Source organism: Misgurnus anguillicaudatus, chromosome 23, assembly GCF_027580225.2.
Source record: "Misgurnus anguillicaudatus chromosome 23, ASM2758022v2, whole genome shotgun sequence".
NCBI classification, from domain to species: Eukaryota; Metazoa; Chordata; class Actinopteri; order Cypriniformes; family Cobitidae; genus Misgurnus; species Misgurnus anguillicaudatus.
In genome coordinates this window covers 22,059,646-22,085,499 of record NC_073359.2, presented here as the reverse complement: position 1 = coordinate 22,085,499, position 25,854 = coordinate 22,059,646, and the positions used below count along the sequence as shown (strand labels likewise).

Below are 25,854 nucleotides of genomic sequence, written 5' to 3'. Positions count from 1 at the left end.
AGGTCTGGATTTTTGAGAATATTTTTTTCACATATTTGGAGGTTTTTCAATGGTCAGCCAATGATTGCTTATAGAGCAATAGGTTCACCTTTCATTGCTAGATGTTTTTGTTGACAATGCTATAACTTTACATTCACGCATTTGGCAGACGCTTTAATCCGAATTTACTTACAGTGGTATACAATTTTTATCCCCATGTGTGCTCCCTTGGGATCAAACCGCTGATCTTTGTGCAATGCTCTACCAATTGAGCTATGGGATTTGAATAAAAACCAGTCAAAATGCTACTTCATGCTGTGTTTCATTTGAAATCAGATGTGGGATATCTTGATAACTCCTACTTACGAGCATAAAGCTGATAGGTATTTAATCCAGGACCAAGAAGGATTTCGATCCAGGATCCTACAGTAGGTGGTGAGCGAAACGGCAGTGATGATGAGCTTGATAAAAACTCATTTCCTGATCAGCAGCATATCATGATATATTAAAAGAACTGCATGGGGAAGGAGGCCAAGGAGAAACCAAAGATGATGATATTCATCATATGCACAGATACTGTATTCATCAAACGCAAAGGATTTCTGTATCGAGATGGGAATAACATGCAAGAGTAGATACACAAAGTCACTGTATTATTAACTGTTTGGGTGAGGCTTACAAAATATCAAAAGAAATTTGAAAGAAAATGCATTTATGAACCACTATGTGCACATTTCCCAAATTCTCATTACTGTAATGCACTAAAAGGTGTAATTCTCATTAGTAGTGATTCTTATTATTGTGATTTTTAAGTAATTTATGCATAACATCACAGTAAAAAAATGCCGTAGCTATGCCGTAGCTATGCCGTAGTTTGCCAGTAACTTACTGTAGATTTAAATGTATGTTATTTACTGGCAACAGTTTGTTCAAAGTTAAATAAACATTAAACATTTACAAATATTCGTCTTTACAGAATAAAACAATAAAATAACATCCTCATGCAAAGCATTCTGGGAAGCAGAAATCCTCATCAACCTTTTTCAGTTTTTTCCTTAGTTTTGCGGACATGGTTTATCTTAGTCCTAGACTAAAATTCATGTTTGTGCTGTCTTAAGGGCTCGTTATAGTTGTGCATATGTCCTACAGCGTAGCAGCGACGGCGTAGTAACCACACACGAGCGTCAATGAAGAAGAAGCTTGGCAAGTTAACCCACAAACGAAGAAGAAACAGCAACTTGTTGTGTATGATTTGAGATGACCAGCACTGATGGAAGTAAATAAACAGTGACTTTTCTTGCAGTTTGAGTTAAGTTGCTCCACAACTTGGATCATCTTCGTTTTTACCGCCACAAACGGAAATACCTATGATGCAGTTTTTTTGACCTGACGGGAGGTGTTCTGGTGGACCAATCACAGCGCTTGCGGTCCGCGTAGATCTGACGCACCGTTAAAAAATTTGCAAGGTGCACGTCAGCTATGCCGTAGCTACGGCGTAAAACTTACGCACGACTATAAATCGGGCTTAAGGCTACGTTTACATGAAAACGATCTGAAAAGAAAACGCAAAAGTGGCGTTGCGTTATCACTTTTGTTCCACATTTATATGAGCATTTGAGGAGGAAATCTGCATGCATATGGTGACCCAAAAGTGTGTGATATTCGATGTAGGTGGCAATGTGGCAATGTGGCAGCTAGGTGGCAATGTGAAGCACTGACACACAACACCACCAAGTGCGCGCCTGCATACAACCCTCTTTCTTGTTTCCCAGGTCTCGTCCAAAGCCATCTGGTTTGCCTCCGACGATCTGCCGCATCAACAATTTGATGGAGGTAATTAATGCGCATTCTCTGATTAGAAATACTAGCTGTGAATATTTCGTACAACTGCTGGAAAGACTTGTATATTTATCAGAGCTGTTATGGCAACTTGAAGGTGCGACGTATGGAAATAATCCGACATGTTCGTTGTTATTTTCATGAACTGGCATATGCCTGTGACGTAAACGCGTACGCGACGAGAGCCACCGTGAGCAGACTTTTGCGTTTTTATCCTTTAGACGGGAACGCGAGGGTAGATCGTTTTTAAGATTTTAACTCTGGAGGTGGTTTCACTTTTTTGCGTTTTTAAGCCCTAAAAACGCCATCACCGTGTAAACGAAAGGCACATCCGATAAAATATTTTTACGTTTTCACCCTCGAGCGTTCTCGTGTAAATAGGCCCTTAATTTAAAGGGGACATTTCACAAGACTTTTTTAAGATGTCAAATAAAACTTTGGTGTCCCCAGAGTACATATGTGAAATTTTAGCTCAAAATACCATATAGATATGCAAATGAGTTGATCTCTGCACTAAATGGCAGTGCTGTGGTTGGATAGTGCAGATTAAGGGGGTTATTAACCCTTTCTGACATCACAAGGGGAGCGAAATTTCAATAACCTATTTTTTCACATGCTTGCAGAGAACGGTTTACCAAAACTAAGTTACTGGGTTGATCTTTTACACATTTTATAGGTTGATAGAAGCCCTGAGGACCCAATTATAGCACTTAAACATGAAAAAAGTCACATTTTCATGATATGTCCCCTTTAAAAACATCTCGCACTGACATATCTTAACATAAATAATGGCCATTGTTTTGTCCCAAGATGCACACCAGTTGTTTTCTGTTAGGTATGTTTGTAAAAATGTCCTATAACCAAGGCCTAGTCCTGGATTAATCTAAACCCTGTCCAGGAAACAAACAGTCTTAAGAATAAGCCTCGCTTTTATGATCCAAACATTGTGCATGTCATTTTACTCATGACTGCCAAGAATGCCATTTGTTTTTAAATAACTATACTGGTTAAATAAATCGATATGATTTATGCTGTCATTTCAGCGATAATAATCTGTCAGATGTGTTTATCGTGAGCAGTACGTTTCCTTTGTGCTATATTTATTGACGGCTCTAATCTAATACGGTAGCTTAGCAACGTGCTAAAATTATAGCTCTGGGTATACAATGTCATAAAACATGTCTTTCATTTCAACCTAGGCGGACGTTTTCTACTCATTATTATTGAAATACTAAAATTGCAAATTTATGTCGAAGCGCCCGGAGATTTGAAGTGTGCGGCTTACATTATAAGACACGTGAACATATACGAACTTGTCGCTTGATTTTGACAATCTTACTCAGACGAGTTTGCAAAGCAGAAACAAGACAAGCTGTCTTTCATCACTTTGCCCAGACGAGATTAAAGTTTCTTCTGTATCTCAGAGGCTCAAAAGTATGATGAGACCCAATAACACGATCTGGATTTGTGTCACGCTTTTGCTTTTAGCGCACTGTGGTAAGTTTACTCCCAAAGAAGAAAGGCTTATGACTGCGTCAAATGAAGATAAAAGATTTTTCCTGAGAAAAACTGCAACTGTGAGAAACTCGCCGGGTGGTTGCTAGGGCATTTCTGTAAGGTTAATAAGATGCTGTGGGTGGTTATAAGCACACCGCTGAGCTGTTGCTAGGGTCTCTATAAACAACATGAGTTGCTGAAGGTTTTATTTATGTCGCTAGTTGCACGTCAGACAAAAATAACATTTAACCTCAGCAATAGTCTGGAAATTTTGATTCCAGCCACAGAAAAACAGCAAAAGACAGCAAGAGAGAAAAACTGTTGCGGATATAAACAAAAATTCATTTTAATAACAAAATATTATCTAATTTTCATAAAACATCAAAACGAAGAACACACAAGGCATACATCCATTAAATATAAAACATTCACTTTTATAAATTAATGGCGTTTCTGCCTGAGTTGTCTCTCTGATACATCATTTCACCACTTTTACTGGAGAAGTCAAATAAAATAGATGCAGAACGTAATGAAAAACACATTTTTTAACACCTTGATGAATTATTCACAGTTATCTGTGATTGTACAATCATAGGGTCATTGAGTTCCTCTGAAGTGTGATTTTTCTCCAAATTAATTCAACTAATGGTTTTCCGTTCCATCCACTGCATTCTTTTGAATTGTGAATGACTCCAGTTTCATTATCACACAAATGTGTTATCATCTTATCAAGCTTTTTTTTCTCATTAGCCACATCTCACAAACATCACGACGCAGAACTCCAAGTAGTGCACGGGGTGCGTTACGCAACTTTCCCAGTTGGACTTTGTGGTCATGTGTCCTCAAATTCAGGTTCTTCTGGAAGTGTCGTCAGATCTTGTATGACCACCTGTGGCGTCGTCATGGTAACAGGCATGGGCATTGCGACCGGCACCGCCCCTCTTGAACTTTGCGGCACCGCATCCCTCTGCAGTTCCGGTGCGAGAGCGCCCCCCGGCGCTTCTTGCAGATGTCTGCGGTACTGCACGAAGCTGCAGGTCTTTAGGACGATCGCAAGAACGTTCTTACCCATGAGTATTCCAGACACTCGTACGTCTCTGTAAAACACCATATTGCCTCCTCGTATAAACAGCGTGATAACGTTAATAGCCACCAAACTGAGGATAGGATACAGCAACATCTTGTGCGGCACAATGTTTACACCCTGCATGCTGATTTCGCTGAGCGACACGCACGGAAGTATGAGCAACAATATGTAGCAATAGAAAAACGTAAGACCTTCCACCCATAGAGGGAGCCCTTTCCTTTGAGGTTCCCATAGGCTTGCTTGAATATCCAAAATATCCAACAGATCCACCACAACCCAAAACAATCGACTCCTGAGCTCCTCCCTCTTTTTGATTGGCCGAACGTATTCCATGTGGTCGATGGCCGCCAGCGTGACGTAAAGTCCTGGCACGAAAACTGAGAGTAGAACCGTTAAAGCTTTGCAGGTCAGTGCGTCCGCCCTTTCTCGCTCCGCCTTGTAGTTTTGGTAAATGAAGTAGACTTTGATCTCCAGCACGAAGACGTAGAAGAACCAGAGGATCATGGCGTAGCCTCGCTTGGCGGTTCGAACCTCCGCGCCCACCCAGACCGCTATGTATCGGAGCACGATGAGGAAACACACTTCCCCTACCAGCACCATGATGCAGACGCCGACCTTCCTCGGACCCTGATTCTGCTCCACCAGATAGGCGTCCAGCAGTGCCATGCTGCTCATGATAAGCACACACGAAAGGCAAACGTGTGGCTTGTTGGAAGGGGGAGGTGGGACCATACTGATAAGCAGAGACGAAAAAATAAGGATGCAACAGAATGTTCAATCAAACAGGCCAGCGGATTTATCCGAGCTTCGAAGATCCATAAAAGCAATCGGATGCACCGGAATGGGAATTCTGAGAAGTTTGACCCCAAGGTCTAATTTTGATTCATTAGGATTCCGCTCTTGAAACAAGGAGAAATTGATTAGATGGGAAAAAGGAAACAATTCAACCAAAAGCAAACACTGTAATCCACAGGATTCACTTTGTGAGACGGCAAACCGGGTAGTGCTGTCAGTCACGATCGTTTGAGAAACATCTCTTTTAACTCAATCCCGCAGTTTTCCAAGTGAATGCTGGCAGCCTTCGCATACTGATAACAGCTGCTTCATTTTTCATTAATCGTTAATTGCATCGTTCCCTGCTTTAAATATTTCAGATCCCCAGGACTGTAAGCACAGCCGTCGGCTGTTATTTTCTAAGGAGGAGTCTTACGGCACAGCGTGTCAGAAATGATAGGCTGTGATAAATTTCTTATTTGACAGCTGAAGTGAAATTGCAGGTCCCAGCAGTATTTCTCAGAGTGTCAGGGACGAGACTACAGCTGATGTGTTTCTCCGAGTGCTCCGTCGCCGCAAATCGATGACAGCAGATTGTGCTGAGCCGTAATCCGTATATATCTGCAGATGTTCAGTTTACATATGCATAAACAACAAACTGCAGAAAAACCTCTTAAAACCCCAAGGGTCCCAATCCATCCGCAGCTGTCTCCCTAGGGATGAAGCAAATTAACGTGGATTGAAATGGTAAGTATTTCAAAGTATTCATATTACGTTTATCAACAAGAAAATTACCTTTTGTTTGCTGAAGGATTAGAAGCAGTCCACAAAGGTTACAGTCTGCACCTCCTTTGGATGAAAATCACTCTCACCTCACCTTCGTATCGAGATCGAAGCCAAAAGAAGTCAATAAGTTTCCTCCTCCCTTCCGGGATCTTGGCAGGAATACTCTTGACTGGAAACAGCCCTCAGATCTTTCTCATTTCATCCCGGTTTCCTCTGAAACTCCAGAGCAATGTGCTGCGTGCAGCCTGTGGCTTTTCCCTTTTACATTCTCTCTCTCTCTCTCTCTCGCTCGCTCGCTCGCGCACTCTTATGCGCAGTCAGATAGGTGTCAGAGAGGGACGCTTGGCAACCGCTACAGATAAAGATTGGGTGAAGCTCTTATTTGATCTTCTCTGTGCTGTCATAACTTGTAACGTCTTCCCAGTTGCCGCTGTATACAGCACCTCTCTTAGGAATTCCCTTTCTTTTTCGCTGGACCTTCAGTTTCTCACAAGTTTTGCTTTTAAACAGCAGAATGATGCTTGGGTCCAGGGGAAAATTATACAACCGCTGTAATGCAACACTGAAGGAATCGCTCAGAGCAATGCTACTGTAGACTGTAGTATTCACTCATGTGTGTGGATGAGAGACACACAAACATGGTTCTGACTTATCATGCAGAATTCACACACTGTAAAATATAAAGGGATCAATTAAAACCAAGATTGGGAAAAATAGCAAAAAACCCACCTATTGGTTTAACTTAACCTAGAAAATGTCCATATTTGGGTTAAAACAAGCAAGAGAAATAAGCAGAATAAATATAAGAAAAAAATTAAGCAGAATGCGGTAAAATACCGTAATACCCTAATAGCATATTAACATTTCTGAGAATGTTTATGTGTGCATTTTTATAAAGTAGGCCTATATTTTAACCTATATGGATGAGAGAGACCGAGAGAGACGTACAAACATGGTTCTGACTTCTCATGCAGAATTCACACACTATAAAAATTCTGGGTTGTTTTAAAACCAAGGTTGGGAAAAATATCGACAAACCCAACCATTGGTTTAACTTAATCTAGAAAATGTCCATATTTGGGTTAAAACAACCAGGAGAAAGAAGCAGAAATAAACTTAAGAGAATAAAGCAGAAAGCGGTACAATACTGTAATACCCTTATAGCATAAATTAAGATTGCTGAGAATGTTTATGTGTGCATTTTTATAAAGTAGGCCTATATTTTAACCTATATGGATAAGAGAGAGAGAGAGAGAGAGAGAGAGAGAGAGAGAGACGCACAAACATGGTTCTGACTTCTCATGCAGAATTCACACACTGTAAAATATAATGGGTTGTTTTAAACCCAAGGTTGGGAAAAATAGCGACAAACCCAACCATTGGTTTAACTTAACCTAGAAAATTTCCATATTTGGGTTAAAACAAGCAAGAGAAATAAGCAGAAATAAATATAAGAAAAAAATTAAGCAGAAAGCGGTAAAATACCGTAATATCCTAATAGCATATTAACATTTCTGAGAATGTTTATGTGTGCATTTTTTATAAAGTAGGCCTATATTTTAACCTATATGGATGAGAGAGAGCGAGAGAGAGACGCACCTACATGGTTCTGACTTCTCATGCTGAATTCACACATTGTAAAAAATGCTGGGTTGTTTAAAACCCAAGGTTGGGAAAAATAGTGACAAACCCAACCATTGGTTTAACTTAACCTAGAAAAGGTCCATATTTGGGTTGAAAAGCAAGAGAAATAAGCAGAAATAAACATAAGAGAAAAAAGCGGTAAAATACCATAATACCCTAATAGCATATTAACATTTCTGAGAACGTTCATGTGTGCATCTTTTATAAAGTAGGCCTATATTTAACCTATATGGATGAGTGTGAGAAAGAGAGAGAGAGAGAGAGCGAGAGAGAGAGAAGGAGAGAGAGAGAGAGTGAAAGAGAGAGAGACACTCAAACAAAGTACTAACGTATAGTTCATATTTTCTGAACAAGGAACTATTTTTAGCATTTTCACATTTTTAGTATTCTACCGTGTTGCCAAAACGCTCGCTTAATTTAACTTGTTAAACGTCATGTTATTTGTTTGTGCAATGTATGATTTATGTCAATCTAAATGTAGTGTATGTGAATCTGCTATATGAATAACAATTTTATTTCCATAATGTGACTGTACAGTACGAGTAAAACACTAGAGAAATATGCAAGACATGGCTTTACCGCTCAGAAAATTAAATTGAAGTCTATATGACAGATGACTGTAGGCATTTATCGATAAACAAATAAATTGCTTACAATAAAATGTATCGTAGGCTACTAAAGTAAACAGAGTGCATTTTCAATTCATGTTTACTGCAGTCGAACGAGAGTCGAATCTAGCTTGCAACATTTTCAAACCCCATTTCGTCTCCCTCTTCCCATCATTTCATATAAAATGAAACAAAAACATAAGTATGTTCTCCCATCCTGGCAAAACCAGATAGAAAGTGACAGGCCTGCGTGGTTGTGACATAATTAGACATAAACCATTCAGACTAAATCACAGCAACGCATTAAAAATGCACAGATCCTTTGTTGATAATTATGAAGTGCATTTAAATGTCCGTCTGTCTCAGATTACCCGAGTGTCAGACGATCATGAATAATTGACAAGAACTCCGAGACCATTATTTCCAACAATGAGATCGGTACCAGGGCGGTCTAGCGTCTTTGTTAATTGGATGTGTCTGATCACTTATCCTGCCCTTCCTAAATAGTGTGGACCATCAATCTGAGCGTGCCAGAGAAAGCAGTTCGAGAGCGATGAATCGTCTGATAGATTGTGGCTTGTTCCATGGAAGTGTCACAGAGAACATCTATCCACGAACACAAGGAGACACTGATTCAGATGGGTACATGGCCATAAATGACCATTAATAAATGATTTAAAAATGACGTCATGGGTAGAAATCATATATTTGCATTTCAGCAAGATATGGGGAAAGTTTCTATACATTTTATGCAGTGTTTAAATTATGTCAAATATTATGGGGGTCCCTTAGCTAAACCCATCCACCACCCAGCCAAAGGAATTCACGCAGATATAATCTGTTATGTCTTAAATAAATGTTTGATTAACTATTTGGGAAAATATCCAATGTGTAACATTATATTAGATCCTTGCATTACAGTAGATTTTAAAACTGTCTGTGTCTCAACGTCAATCAAACAATAAAAGAAAGAAAAAGTTAAACATATATTGAGGGGCGGCAGTGGTTCAGTTGTTCATGTAGGTTGTCTACAAATCGGAAAGTTGGTGGTTCAATCACCGGTTCCACCTGACCAAGTGTTGAGGTGTCCTTGAGCAAAACACCTAACCCCAGCTGCTCCCGACGAGCTGGATGGCGCCTTGCATGGCTGACACCGCCGTCGGTGTATGAATGGGTAAATGTGAGGCAAATTGTAAAGCCCTTTGGATGGCCATGGGTCTATGAAAGCGCTATATAAATGCAGTCAGTTTACCATTGATATTGTTTTTGACTTGGTTTTGCCAAATCAGGGACGTACTGCACTCAAAAAAATATTTAGGCCTAATTCATAAGATTTATGTATTTTGATTACATGTAACATTTCCATCCATTTGGATTACATACTTTTAATCTAAAATAAACAAATAAACTTTATATGATATATACTTTTTAGATATATGTAAATGAAACCAATAAAATTTATGTAATAGTTTTACTTAATACAATGTGTTTTAAATGCATTAAAAAAATTGATTATGTATTCTTTATTAATAAACCCAATTCACTTAAAATGCATTACATTTAGGTATCTTACTAATAAACCATTTATACATTTATATATTCCTCCCCCATTCACCCTCCTAAATCACAATATGCTATAACAAAAAAACACAAAAAAAAAGAATAGCCAGACCACTTGGTTTTACATTTTATCAATTTATTTAATACTTCAAGGCATTACTCATAAGGCAGCAAAAAAGAGCAGCTAACAACTAGCATGATAGCCATGGCTTATACACCTCGTATTGTGTGCAAAAATAAATAAATACGTGTGTTTCAGACATTTCAGCCACAATCAACCTCAATCCACAAATAAGAGCAAACATTTTAACAGGCTGCAGAAATACAAAAAACCCTGTAAAACTTGAGGTAGACATAAATCAGGGACAACAACATTACTTTAACATTTTCAGAAATCTGTGACATGATGTAATAATAATTTAGAATGAAAAAATTGCACATGGCTTAGTGTTTTTAGTGGCTGTGTGCCATTAACAATTTTCATGCATCTTTAATTACATGTTAGATATACATCAATTACATTTTTCAAAAACTTTTCAACTTTCAAAATTGTTAAAGGAATATCCAATTTAATAAAACAAAAAATCCCGATAATTTTCTAACCCCATATGTTTATGTTTTACTTTGTTCAGTCAAGAAGAAATGAAGTTTGAGTTAAACATTCCAGGATTTTTCTCGATTTAGGACTTTATTCGACCTCAAGTTTACAGTTTCAATGCAGATTTAAAAGGGCTCTAAATTATCCCAAATAAGGCATAAGGGTCTTATCTAGCTAAACGATTGTCATTTTCAAAAATAAAAATAAAAGAGGACTTTTAAATCACAACGTTTTGCACTAGCGGTGTGACACGCTAGCATGACATAATTTAAACTACCGCTCTAGTGTTTACAAGTGAGGAGAAAGAGGAGCGTTCAGATGGTGTTGTATGTGGAATGATACTAATTAATGTCTTTGGGTCCATTTATTATTTAAAATGTTCCACAAATGTGCGTGTCACATTTTTGATGTGTAACCATTCAACGTTATTACATAGTACGCAATGTCGCACTGTGTGTCACATGGATAATGCAAGACAAGAAGTTGTGTTTTAAAAGTTTTCTTGCCAAAAATGATAATCTGCCTAATGATGCCTCGGTTGGGACCGTTTAGAGCCCCTTAAAGCTGCTTTGAAACTGCAATTTTAAACTGCATTGAAACTAAACTGTTGAGGTCCAATAAGGTCTATTAAAATTAAGAAAAATCCTGGAATGCCTCTCCCAAAAAACTTAATTTCTTCTCGACTGAACAAAAAAAGACAAACATCTTGGATGACAGACAGTAAATTATCAGGATTTTTGTTTAATGAAAGTGCAATATTCCTTTAATGTTAAAAACGTCACTTATAAATGTACAAAAATGTACCCACTTTGAGGGGGATGTATCAGCGTGTCTGTCAGGTATTCACTGAAGCATCTTTCAGTGATTGCTTGGTTGTATCAAGTCCAGTTCCATTAGGATTTTTTGAAAGGTCAAAGGTGCACTTGAGGTTCTTCAGGTAGTTCAGTTTAAGTGTTAAAGTCCAAAAAACAATTTCACACCAATGTGTGACACCAAGTAGGTTTTGCCAAACTTCCACTGTCTGTTCAATCCCCAACTCACCAATTTCACAATTCTGGAGAAGAACAACAAAAAAAATCAGTCCCAATAGCAGTCACACAGTGAAATTTTCAAATATGTGCAGGCAAATTGTTTTACAAACTCTGATATTTAAAATATGTAGACTAATTCAAACGTGTAAAATAATAGAACATTAGTCACAAAACCATCAAAAGACCTGAAAACAGATAATCACCTTGTTTAAACATCTAGTTATCCATAAGATATTTATATACACACACATACACATACATATAAATAGATAGATATAAAAATAGAGTAGGTTGGCATACACTTACTACATATTCTTTAATGTGTCTCTCCATGCCTTCTTTGAGGTAGGTACAGATGTCTTCAACTAGAACAAGACAAAAAACCCACATTATTTAATGATTTTCTTTAACTATTTTTTATGTAGATACCGGTAATAGTTTTTATAGAGACAGATAAAGATTTTGTCAGACGAAGAGTCCCAGCATGTGTGTACACTACCTGTGAAATGTTTGGAATGAAGTCTCTTATGCTTATCATGCCTGCATTTATTTGAAAAAAAAAAAAAAACACCTGTTTCCAATATTGACAATAAATCATCATATTAAAATGATTTCTAAATAATCATGTGACACTGGAATGATGAAAATCCAGCTTTGCATCACAGAAATCAATTTATTTGTAGTATAACTTACCCTGTCTAGCAGGTTGTCCCACCATATAGACGATGAAATGATGCTGTATCTGTAAAAAAAAAAAGTTTTAGTTAGACACACACAATGCACTCAACAACATAGTATAATTGTAACATTCTTTTGTTAATAAAGTCACAGAGATTATATGATAATTTTATTCTGATTAGCCTACAGTAGCCTATGACTTGATTTATTTCTTAGGTTTCAAACATTAAACCACAAAATATAACCAATAAAAGCAACAGTCACTGACATGGTAACTTACATTCAGACAGACCGTCTGTGTAGTGAGGTGTATTTTACTCTGAAACATGCAACGCGTCACACATGTAATTAAACAACAGACAATTATATTTAAGATAATCACATCAAACTTGTTAACTTTACTCACCTACAATTTGGCGATCGTAGACTAGTGAGATGACGATCCAGTCCAATACAAAATGGCGAAGTCCATGTGCTGTAGCGTTTGTTTTTGATTTTGGCGCCACCTCCTGACTGGAAGGCGTCATTTCCGCTTCTACTAAAGTCAGTTTCCTGACACTTGTATGTAAATCAATCTCATAGAATTTATGCGGTTTGTTTCACGTCTAGCTTTATTTAATTCATATTCATACATTTTAACTGATTAAATCTAATAGATTTTACATTGAACAGATTTATATATATTCTAATAAATCGGATTACATATATTTTAAAAAACGAGTATTTAAATAAAATTTAAATGATCCAAATACTTAAAAGTAAATATTGCCAGGAATCGTTTTTTTGAGTGTGGGACTGAAATTCAGCCCGGGACTTTAAGATGGAGAGGCCTTTTACGCGAGTGCCCTTGGTGCACGAGCAGGATTTTTTGCAGTTATTTTAATTCTAGTAGTGTTTTTATGGTATGAAGAGAATCAGATTATGCTGAAGACCTTAAAGAAACTTTAGGATAACACCTGCCTCCTCAGGTTGTATAAGCAAGTCACCACTGCACTAAACACAACCAGGTCAGCAAAACCCAATCTCGAACACATAAGTCACAGTATACTGCTAACTACCAGCATGTCATGTGTACAGTCAGTTGGAGTGATAGAATTGTTACAATTACTCACACATACCCACTCAGACAATCAAAAACTATAATACAGTCCCATAAAATAGAGATTGTGTGTGTACGTACTCACTTTCAACTCTGCCTGGCTCCACTTCCCCTGTGCTGGACCCTGCCTCTGCTTACTGATTGTACAGCTACATATGCATGAGAAGAACATCAGTCATAAATATGACTAAGAATAATTCCTTTTTTTAATTCAATCTGTGCTTTAGTCAGGTTATAATCTAGTAAGTGGAACTATTGCATTTTATCCTATATCTAAATATGTAATATTGTGCTGTGTTTTTCTATTTGTGTGTCCTTAATAAACCTTTGATTGATTGGTTGATTGATATGCCTACCCTGCTGAAAAAACAGCATCAAACCAGCATGGGAATTATGCTGGTCTATGCTGGTTTGATGCTGGTTTAGCTGGTGGTCACCAGCATAAAAGCACCAAAACACAACATATGCTGGTCTTGCTGGTATGCTGGTTTTTCCAGCAGGGTAATATGATTGCCTACCCAGCCCTGCACACTGACCCATCACTGTTTTTGTACTGGTTCCATTCTCCTCCTCCTCTTGTTCTGCTTTCCTTCCTCTTCCTCATCAATTTGACTGCAAGGGTCATCATCAACCTGTCTCTCTCCATCAGTGACCTTAACAGCTAATATACAGACATACAGGGATTCCTTAGACCATTTTACTGTTTGAACACAATGATGACGTGGAAACGTATGAACGCGCATGTTGGCAATGGAAGTATGGCAAGAATCAGCAGTGAAGCAACACAGACAGAGAAAGTTATATTTAAAAGTTGGCTTTATCAAGTTTTTCAACACAGCTACCAGATCCGTGTACTATAGTGGAGTGAATAGAAGACGTTAGCAGATGGCCAAATATAAAGTATATTATTAGTGCAACCAAACGCAATTACCAGACATTTTGATGCTGGGAAACTGTTTTGATAAACTTACTGAGTTGCTAACACGTTAAAACCACTGGGGAACAACACCACTTCTGTTGCCAAAATGTGCACGCAGGCTATTTCATCAATTTCATAAGCGGGATAATGTAGAGCGAGGCGGTTCTTATAGCGAATACAACCCCGTGGCTGATTCAAGCTCCGCTTTGCGTGGGGTCCTGATAAGCCTGTCGGGGTTGTATTCGCGCTTATATATGCCTATATTTAAATGCAAATATAAAATATTTTAGTGTATAATAGATGCATCACTAATTGTGCACCTGTCCTGTCCATGCTGCTGGTCCTTCCTCTTCTGCACTTCCTGCCACAGCGTCCTTTTAACTGCGAAAAAGGTCTGTTATTTGGCGCATTTAGCTGCCTCTTTTGATCGGCGCCTTTGAGCCAATCGGATGTGAGGAAAAACGAGGATCAGTCCAAGTTGGGAGGGGCCGCTCTTATCCCCCCTCAAGATTTGAAGAATTGGTTTGGCCCGGTCTGAAACAGACACAGCGTTCCGCTGCAGCTGAGCGCCTGGTCAGGCATTAAAAAAAAAAAAAAAACTTTTTGACCTCCGGCCGGTTCGGCCTGAAATGGACCGGCCGTTCGGGATTGCTCCCGGAACTCCCGATGGCCAGTCCGCCCCTGTGCCAAATCTATTAGTTTTACCAGTGATTTTAAGATATGATGGGGGAACGTTTACCTCGATGACGTAAAGATATTGTCTTACCAGGCTATGTTTATTTGGCTACATCCAGTGATGAGCTTCGATGAAACTTTGCGAGATGCTTACACAGGGCGGGAGATACGCGGCATGATTGACAGCTTTGACATCAAATGGATATACGTAAAAATCAGATAACATGATTTTACAACTTTTCATTGGCCATTAAGATATGTGAAGCATACTGTATACGGAAATGAACCTGGACATTCAATCCGTCGAAAAATCTTAAAATCGGCAAAATGGACATACGTGGTTTTCATCGGACAGCGACGATATAAACATACAATATATCAAATGAAAGAACAGACCCTCTGCTTTCATATCTTACATTTATTTGTTCTCTTTTTATCACCTCTCAAATATGGGTAGGTTTCTTCAAAAATACCAAATTTTGAGCAAAAAGCTGAGATAATTGCGTTTTTGGAATCAGATTCAGAGTGATGATCAAAACATACACAGAGTTTGAACAGTTTGACCTTAGCGGTTGATTTCATGTTTTATAAGTTGGGTAGAAGCGCCACCTGGTGGATAATAGCGGAAATACGGATTGCCGGAAAAACTCGTCATTGGCAGGAAAGCTTTTTTTTCTTGGCGGGAAAAGAGTTAAGGTAAATATAGAAGAGGTAAAAATGTGTGATTAAGTTGCGATTAATCACGAGTTAACTCATGACAATCATGCGATTAATCCAGATTAAATATTTTAATCAATTGATAGCCTTAGTATTAACCTAAAAACATTTTGTCGTAAGTTGTAAACTAAATGCAGCATGAAGTTTTAACAAGTCAAATTCAACCTACTTTTTTAAAGTTTGAATTATTATATTGAATTTTGTGATTAGTTGACATAACATAGAAAAACAAGTGTTTAACTTAAAGTTAAGATAACAGAAAAATACACTGTAAAAAAATATGTGTTGATTTTTTTACACATTGTGTGCGTCATGCCATTTAACGCATTATTTCATGTTAAAATAAATGAAAGGGACATCACAAGTTGTGTTAAAAACAGTGATGGGAGTAACGCGTTACAAAGTAATTCCATTACTGTAATCAGAAATGTCTTGTCTTTTCATTTATCACAAAATAGAGTAACGCGAGTAATGAACTCATTTAAATTTCAGTAATTGAAACTGCATTACTTGATTTAAAAAAAACTTCGTTACATGCTCATTACCGCTAAAAGTAGTGGAATTACAGTAACGGAATTACTTTGTAATCACTTTTTAATACAACTTGTGTTTTCCCTTTCATTTATTTTAACATGAAATAACATGTTAAATGGCATGACACACACAATTTGTAAAAAATTAAAATAAATTTTTTACAGTGTATATGCTAATATAATATACTTTTTTACAATGTATGAAACAAGACGTCACAATTTTCACTCTGCAAAAATGCTTGGCTATTTTCAAACCAGCATTGGGTCAAAAGGGACAAACCAAGCTGTATAGGGTTAAATTAACCTGCAGAAAATATTTATATTTAATGTAAAACAACACAGCATATGTTAAATCACTACCCCCACTGTAAAAAAAAAAATTACATTTACATTTTTTTTGTTTAATCAACTCAAATTTACAAATAATTTCAACTTACTTTTATTTATCTTGAATAGAGATGAGTTGTTATAACTTAAAATATGGATTAAATCAGTCAACTTCATTTTATAACTCTCGTTAAGATAAAAAACAGAATGTTGAAATGAAAAAAAAATTAAGGCAACATACAAATGTATACGGTGCAGTGGGTTGGGTTCGTATATCTTTCTGACCCAACGCTGGGTTAAAAATATAACCCAGCATTTTTTAAAGTGTTGCATATTTAATCGACCAAATGGCTCGTATTCAAAAAGTTGAAAGTTATTTTGCATATTCAATCCAATTTTGTCCAATGAAATAATTAGGGGGGAAATGGTTGCGATATTATATCTGGTCAATTCTTCAACTTGACATATTAACATTCCAGCGTTGCCTTGTACCGTAAAATTCAGATGTGTTATCATATTCGATCAAAGAGGCAATAAAGCATGAAAGCAATATAACAAGCCGTCCGTGCTCAGCAACATGCATTAAACATGGGACGCGGATGCTGTGCATGAAATAGAGAAACTCCTGCCTTCTGCTGATGTGTTAATGTGAGATGTATAAATCTCTAGAGGAGTTTGCTTACGGTGTGACTATCAAATAAATCTTTCACTTCAAGTCTTTAAGGTCTAAGTAAGAGCCGGTTCTGCGTTTCACACACCTACGAGGCGTCTGTTACTGTATAGATCATAACATCTTAATACATTGCAAAATTATTTTAATCATTATATGAATCAGTTCAGTTGTTTATAAACTGTAAATAAGTTTAAAAACCTGACTTAAGCAACAGCTCGGTTTGTAATACCCTTTTTACCCCCTTAAGTACTTTTAAGTACTGAAGTGTCTGTTTTGCACCTTTCCTGCAAAAACAGATGGCTGTTTTCCATTTACTACAGCAAGCAAGCATTTATTTTCCCCAACATTTATTTTCCTTACATCTGTGAGTAAGCGAGATCAAGCTCAGTGTGTTCATTTTTAGCGGTGGCCTAGTTTCGTGTCACCGTGAAGAATTGTCCCCGGGCATAAGACCTGTTCCTCGTACCCCTCTTTCCTCTATTTTCCCTTTCCACATTGCTCAGTTTTCTCCAAATCCACAAACACATTCACCGGCTGCCTTTTAAAGTGGAAACGTTCAGTGGGGCCAAAAGTGTGTTAGGTAAGAACCCGAATTGAGCTACGTGGTGCCAGAGACTCATTGTTCAGACAAGCTGAGCGGTATACATTATGCAAACATGCAATGGAGATCATAACCTTTAACGCATGCGTTTCTGCATTATTTAACATACATAACTGGATTCAATGTGTTCTGCGTGGGACTGCGAGGTCTCTCGTTTCTGCCTGGCTAACTGCAGACGGAGGTTTCAGACTGTGCCCTCGAGCGAATCGACATTCATTTCAAATGGTTCACCCACATCGGGTACTGTACATCTCGCCGATAATAACTCACAGACGCATTCTGTCGAATTTATGGAGAGCAGCTGCAGGTAGCTCTCGTAAATTTACAGCATGTTTATGGAAACGTTCGCTCGTTTACAGATGAAACATCACAATTAAGCAATATTATGTAGAGAAAGAGTGTTGTATCCAAAATTATCTCATGGCAACTTGGAACTATTATTTGAGATGGCGTATTCGTACGTTTTAGCTTGATCCACCCCACCAAATGGCATTTGGTTAACCTTTGTGCATTGTCCAAATTACTACCCTTTCGTGTTGTTCATGGATGAAAACATCCACTAAATTAAACGGCTGTATATGAATTAATAACTATTTTTGTGCATAAAACTACCAAATGTTTACAAAAATTCCAGGACTTCAACTCCCCAATTGCCAAGTTCACAAACCATGTCACTGATTTGGGAAAAACACACAAAATTACCAACTTTTAATACAAAAATTGTGGAGTGGATTTATTTTTTACCTTTTCACATTCCTGGGCACGTCAACGATCAGTAAAAACATTTGCCCCAATGCACTGCTAGTTCATGTGCAGCATCAGATTGTTTTTCTTCCTCATTTACCGTCTGTAAACTGGCTGCCTTTGCCCCACTGACCTCCACCACAAAGACAAATTTTGATTGCAAAGCCATAACACACACGCAACAATATGCTGTTATACTCCATATAACTCAATGTATAAGCCAGAAATTAAGCTTTGTTTTTGCACAGGCTTACTAAAGGGTTAATGGTGCTACATGGTGATCAACAGTAAAAATGACAAATTTGACCTCTTTACAAAAGGAAAAACCACCAACAATCAAGAATGCATCATTATATGGTGTCATGGCCTTGCAATCAAAAAACGTCCTTACAATGGAAGTCAATGGGACAAAAACAGCCACGAACAGTAAATAAGGGAGAAAAGTTTTTTTTAAACTGATGCTGCATAAAAACTAACAATGCATCAAAGCCAATGTTTTTACCAATCTTTGACATGCCCAAAACTGTGAAAAAGGTAAAAAAAATCCAATCCACAATCACTTTTTATATTGAAAATCAGTCATTTTGTGTGTTTTTTCCCGAATGAGTGACATAATTTATGAACTTGGCAATTAAAGAGTTAAAATCCTGGAATTTTTTGTAAAGATTTGGTAGTTTTAATCAGTACTGATGTTGATTAACAGAAGTTTCCCCATTTTTTTTTTTTTAATATTCATCCGATACATTTTTACAGCTGTTTAATTTAGTGGATATTTTTAACCACAAGCAACATGAAAGGTTATGAATTTGCCCACGGTATACTGTTGAGTTTTTGAACAATTTCAAGTTCATTTTTCCAAAATATGTGTCAATATAAGTTTTGTCACCAAAATTCATTCAATTTGCTGAAACACACACACAATAATATGTTGTTATACTTCATATAACTCAATGTACAAGCCAGAAATTAAGCTTTTTTTGCACAGGCCTACTAAAGGGTTAATCATGCTACATGGTGATCAACAATAAAAATGACTAATTTTACTTCTTTACAAAAGGAAAAACCACCAACAGTCTAGAATGCATGATTATTGATGTCATGGCTTTGCAATCAAAAAATTTCGTTACAATGGAAGTCAATGGGCCAAAAACAGCCACGAACAGCAGATAAGGGAGAAAAGTTTTTTTTAAAACCGATGCTGCACAAAAACCAACAACGCATCAAAGCCAATGTTTTTACTAATCTTTGACATGCCCAAGACTGTGAAAAAGGTTAAAAAATCAATCACTTTTTATGTTGAAAATCTGTCATTTTGTGTGTTTTTTCTCAAATGAGTGACATAATTTCTGAACTTGACAATTAAAGAGTTAAAATCCTGGATTTTTTTATAAACATTTGATAGTTTTGATAAGTACTGAGGTTGATTAACAGATTTATCCCCAAAAAAATTGAAAAAAATATTAATCCGAAATATTTTTACAGCCATTTAATTTAGTGGATGTTTTTATCCATGAACAACATGAAAGGTAAGTAAATTTGCCCATGGTGTATTGTTGAGTTTTTAAACAATTTCAAGTTCATTTTTCCAAAATGTGTGTCAATATAAGTTTTGTCACCAAAAATCATTCCATTTACTCAAACACACACACACACACACACACACACACACACAATAATATATTGTTATACTCCATATAACTCAATGCATAAGCCAGAAATTAAGCTTTTTTTTGCACAGGCCAACTAAAGGGTTAATGGTGTTACATGGTGATCAACAGTAAAAATTATTAATTTTACTTCTTTACAAAAGGAAAAACCACCAACAATCAAGAATGCTTGATTATATGGTGTCATGGCTTTGCAATTAAAAAAAATTCGTTATACTGGAAGTCAATGGGACAAAAACAGCCACGAACAGTAAATGAGGGAGAAAAAAACTGATTCTGCACAAAAACTAAAAATTCAAGAAAGCAAATGTTTTTACCACTCTTTGACATGCCCAAGACTGAAAAAAGTTATTTAAAAAAATCCAGTCCACAATGTGTCCACAGTCCACAGTGACATAATTTATGAACTTTTAAAGAGTTAAAATCCTGGATTTTTTTTGTAAAGATTTGGTAGTTTTTAACAGATTTATCCCAAAAAAAAAAAATATATATATATATATATATATATATATGAATCTTATACATTTTTACAGACGTTTAATTTAGTGGCTGTTTATCCACGAACAACACGAAAGGTTAGTAAATTTGCCCACGGTGTATTATTACGTTTTTGAACAATTTCAAGTTTATTTTTCCAAAATATGTGTCAATATAAATTATATCACCAAAAATCATTCCATTTGCTGAAACACAGAGAAAGTTGTGACCAAATTAAGACTAAAAAAACACATAGTGGATGAAAACATCCCCAACAATACATAAGGGTTAAGGGGTCTGGTTAGCATTGGCACTTCATTTTTAGTTTTCTCTAATAATAATTGTATGTTTTTGTATGATTATACGAATTTATACAAAATTGGCACCTTGTAATTTAGTTACGTTTTCTCGTAAGATCGGGCTGAAATATTTGTGATTTTTAGAGGTTTGAATCTTTGCCACGCTAATACACGATTGCAAGTTCTTGAGAAACAGCCAGACGGGGCAGAACTTACAAGACACCAAAGTCACATAATATTTTCAAAGCTGAACTATTTAATTGGGCATGTCATAAAAAATATTGCACTACAGCTAGCAGTTTAGAGCGCATGAGCGCGTCCTAAGCAAACGAGCCCTCGAATTAGCATTTTTTACATAAACCACAGAATGTCAACAGCCACGTCAACCCAATTATTTATATGCAATTAAATATAATGCAATCACATGGACGGTGAGAACCATCGAACCACGGCACTTTGTTTTCAGCGAGTCTGTATTACTAATCACAGTAAAGTTCTAGAGTCCACAATCTTCAAGCGGCTTCATCTGACCCACAAAGTTATTCCAACCCCCACCTTTCCCAAGTTTTATGGCGCTCATATTAAAAAGTCATGAGTATACGCATTCGGCCGCATCAAATTAGCCCAATTAGGACTGGGAGCATGCACATATCCCAGCATGCATCACAGCCTTTGCTCCTGTTTTCTGTATCTCTCCACCCCGATTTCATCTGCATCCTCACCTTGTCCAAAGCACTGTTTGATTTTTTTAAACAGCATTTTTGAGATAAAGAAAGACAAATATTTGAATGAATGCAGACAACTTCCATGTTCGAGACATTTTTAAGTCATGTTTACTTAGCACAACAACCAACCTAAAGTCTTTGATCAATATTTATTTTCCGTTTCCCACTGACATTTTGATAGGGTGAGCTAGGATCGCTTTATCGAGTAATCCGTGTTATTTCAGCTATGATCTTAAAATAAAGCAGAGTTTTGTGGCAGGCATCACTGGAAATAAGGTTTACACGCAAGTCAACATTGGGAATTGACATGGATCTGTTTATAGAATCAAACGATCGCACAGTCAACCCAAATCAATTTTGCTACACATTACATTTTAATGCCTTAATGTATTAATAATAATATATATTATTATATATAATTATAAATATATTATATATAAAATAATATATATATATAAAATAATATATATATATAAAATAATATATATATATAAAATAATATATATATAATATATATATATATATATATATATATATATATATATATATATATACATACACATACACATACACATACACATATATATACACACACATATATATATATATATATATATACACACACATATATATATATATATATATACACACACACATATATATACACACACACATATATATACACACACACATATATATACACACACACACACATATATACACACACACACACATATATACACACACACACACATATATACACACACACACATATACACACACACACACACACACATACTGGTTTTTGTGATTTACAAGGACACTCCAGCCCAAACCCGTTTTTTGCTGAATTAGGGGGACACCCCTTTCCACTTGCTTTACAGTGATGTGGAGGATATCAAAAATTTTATTTTGAGCCATACAACACAGATTTCACTTCAAAGTTTGTTTACACACAACACAATGTATAATATAGCAACCTGACAAAATACGCATTTATGAGGACATTTGATAATTAGATGGAAGCCCCACCCATGACAAACATTATTATGAGGACAATGATTATGCACACACACACATGATTTTAAAGTGTATTACAGGGTCCAACGTGAATTAATGGGACATAGCTTAACACAAACACAAAAGTGATGGCAGTGTGCATTAAAGGGACACAACTGATTTACAAGGACAAATGATTAAACACAAACACAAAAGTGATGGCAGTGTGTATTAAAGGGACACAACTGATTTACAAGGACAAATGATTAAACACAAACACAAAAGTGGTGGCAGTGTGCATTAAAGGGACACAACTGATTTACAAGGACAAATGATTAAACACAAACACAAAAGTGATGGCAGTGTGCATTAAAGGGACACAACTGATTTACAAGGACAATCGATTAAACACAAACACAAAGTGATGGCAGTGTGTATTAAAGGGACACAACTGATTTACAAGGACAAATGATTAAACACAAACACAAAAGTGATGGCAGTGTGTATTAAAGGGACACAACTGAGCTATAAGGACAATCGATTAAACACAAACACAAAAGTGATGGCAGTGTGCATTAAAGGGACACAACTGATTTACAAGGACAATCGATTAAACACAAACACAAAAGTGATGGCAGTGTGTATTAAAGGGACACAACTGATTTACAAAGACAATCGATTAAACACAAACACAAAAGTGATGGCAGTGTGTATTAAAGGGACACAACTGATCTATAAGGACATTAGACTCAGCACACAGTAACATTAACATTATAACCTTTCATAAACATGCAGTAAAAAACAGCAGTAAACACTGTTGAAACCACAATAAAAGGTTCATGACATATGGGCTTTTAATTTTTTATGTTCACCAAGTTTTTATGTAACTACAGTTTTTGCATAGAAAACGTGCAAAATTAAGAAATTTTGACCTTTTGCACTCTGTTTCAAGTGATAGAAATGGCAAAATATGTGTGACACTGTCACACAACAAACATGTTGTACCGCTCATCATATACAGTATATTGTGATTTTATGTATATTTCAGTTTTAATAGGTTTCACATGTTTTCATTTATTCTATTTTATTCCTTTTGTGTTATGTCTTTTTTAGTTTTGGGCTTATTTAAACACCTGTCTATCAGCTAGAATTCTGACCCTCAAAGACCTGTTAGTCTGCCTTTAAAATGTCCACCTCCACTCCATTTATTATCCTAAATTAGATACACCTGTATGAGGTCGATAAATAAAGACACCTGTCAACCCCATACAATCAGTAAGAATCCAACTACTAACATGGCCAAGACCAAAGAGCTTTCCAAAGACAGAGACAAAATTGTACACCTCCACAAGGCTGAAAAGGGCTACAGGGAAATTGCCAAGCAGCTTGGTGAAAAAAGGTCCACTGTTGGAGCAATCATTAGAAAATGGAAGAAGCTAAACATGACTGTCAATCTCCCTCGGACTGGGGCTCCATGCAGGATCTCACCTTGTGTGGTCTCAATGATCCCAAGAAAGGTGAGAAATCAGCCCAGAACTACATGGGAGGAGCTGGTCAATGACCTGAAAAGAGCTGGGACCACCGTTTCCAAGGTTACTGTTGGTAATACACTAAGACATCATGATTTGAAATCATGCATGGCACGGAAGCTTCCCCTGCTTAAACCAGCATAGGTCCAGGCCCGTCTTAAGTTTGCCAATGACCATTTGGGTGATCCAGAGGAGTCAATGGAGAAAGTCATGTGGTCAGATGAGACCAAAATAGAACTTTTTGGTCATAATTCCACTAAACGTGTTTGAAGGAAGAAGAATGATGAGTACCATCCCAAGAACACCATCCCTACTGTGAAGCATGGGGGTGGTATTATCATGCTTTTGGACAATTTCAGACCCCTCCATGATTTACTCTATGAATACTTATTTTCCTCATATACAATATATATATACGATGGAGTGATGAGGGTGATGACTGTCAGGTGAAGAAGATTGAAGACCTGAAGGATTGATCATGTAAGGGAGAGTGAAGGATGATGGGAAATGGAGTTCCTAGGGAGATGACTGGGAAAATAAAAAGAAACAGGCAGGCAGACAGAACAGAACTGTTACAGTACTTCCCTCCTTTAGGTGCATCCACGCACTTAAAACAAGAACAAAGTACTACCTGTGGGGGTTGTACTAGAGGCTGGGAGGATAGACAGGATGGGACAGTACAGGACGAGAAGCCTCCAGGAAAGTGCACAAGACACCAGGAGTCAAGGAGGTGCAGGTAGTCCGGTTGGCTAATTCCGTGGGGAAACTTAAGGAGGTGTGTACCATCCAAATTTATACCATGGCCAGCGTCATCACAGCTGCCACAACGACTTCAGGATCCAGTTCTGAGGGTGCTGGTCTAAGTTCGGGGGAGACAGTGAGTGCTGGGCTGAGTTCAGGGAAGCCAGGAGAACAAGCGCTGAAGAGATAAATTGCATAGATGGGAAGAAATCATCATTAATATATGATCATCCAGCCCCACCTTAAAACACGCATTAGGGATGGCATCAACCCAGCTTTCCAGATGAGTCAACTCCATGATCTTAGCTACATATTCCTCCAGAGGCCGTCCATTTTGCTGAAGGTGAAGAAGCAAGTAGTCCTCTGGAGAATCAATTTTATAAGGTCTTTTCTGTTACGGTTTAGTGGTGGATGATGACAAAGAAGATGAGGATAGATATAAACAAGAACTTCAATATACATTCCCTATGAAATAAACAATACATCTAGATCACAATAACGCAACGTAAAGGGACAATGACTAAAAAAACAACAAAACGAGATAACCACCGTTTTTTTTAATTGTTCAGAAATCGCGTTTTTTGGATGTGCATTCCAATTAATTTCAATGCACCTGCAGTTGGTTTGTTTTGATTTAAAACCTTCATAACTTAAAAAATACAGCTAAGTAGCACCATAAAACAAAATAATAACACGATAACATAATAATAAACATGTTTTGACAAAAATGTTAAAAAATGGATTTATTTCGTTTTGCAACGAAACTCTTCATATACACAATGGAGTGATGAGTGTGATGACTGGTCAGGTGAAGAGGATTGAAGATGATGATCAAGTGAGGGAGAGTGGAGGATGATGGGAAATTTAGTTCTTAGAGAGATAACTGGGAAAACAAAGGAAAACAGGCAGGCTGACAAAATAATACACTTAACTCTGATTACAAATTATATTAAGTGAGTATTTAGCAAACGCGAGTGTCTCTTTTATCATAAACCCTTATGTGATGTGATGCACATAGGTTCACATGACGCACAGAACACGTATTTTG

The 25,854-nt window shown here is 37.0% G+C and overlaps 1 protein-coding gene across 2 annotated transcripts; it reads right to left on the bottom strand.

The window, feature by feature from the left end:
- Positions 1–2,387: 2,387 nt before the first annotated feature.
- Positions 2,388–6,619, bottom strand: tmem264 (transmembrane protein 264). Of its 2 annotated transcripts, none has more exons than XM_055217923.2 (2): positions 5,972–6,619; positions 2,388–5,889 (listed from the first exon to the last, which is right to left on the bottom strand). In XM_055217923.2, the coding sequence occupies exon 2, from the start codon at positions 5,132–5,134 to the stop codon at positions 4,148–4,150; it is 987 nt and encodes a 328-aa protein (XP_055073898.2). In that variant the 5' UTR covers positions 5,135–5,889; positions 5,972–6,619; the 3' UTR covers positions 2,388–4,147. The 2 variants fall into 2 exon arrangements, with proteins under 2 accessions (XP_055073898.2, XP_055073899.2); XM_055217924.2 differs by having other exon boundaries at positions 6,054–6,619.
- Between the last annotated feature and the right edge of the window lie 19,235 nt (positions 6,620–25,854).

Excerpts from the sequence above, each read along its gene's own strand:
- tmem264 (XM_055217923.2), bottom strand. The coding sequence starts at position 5,134 with ATGGTCCCACCTCCCCCTTCCAACAAGCCACACGTTTGCCTTTCGTGT.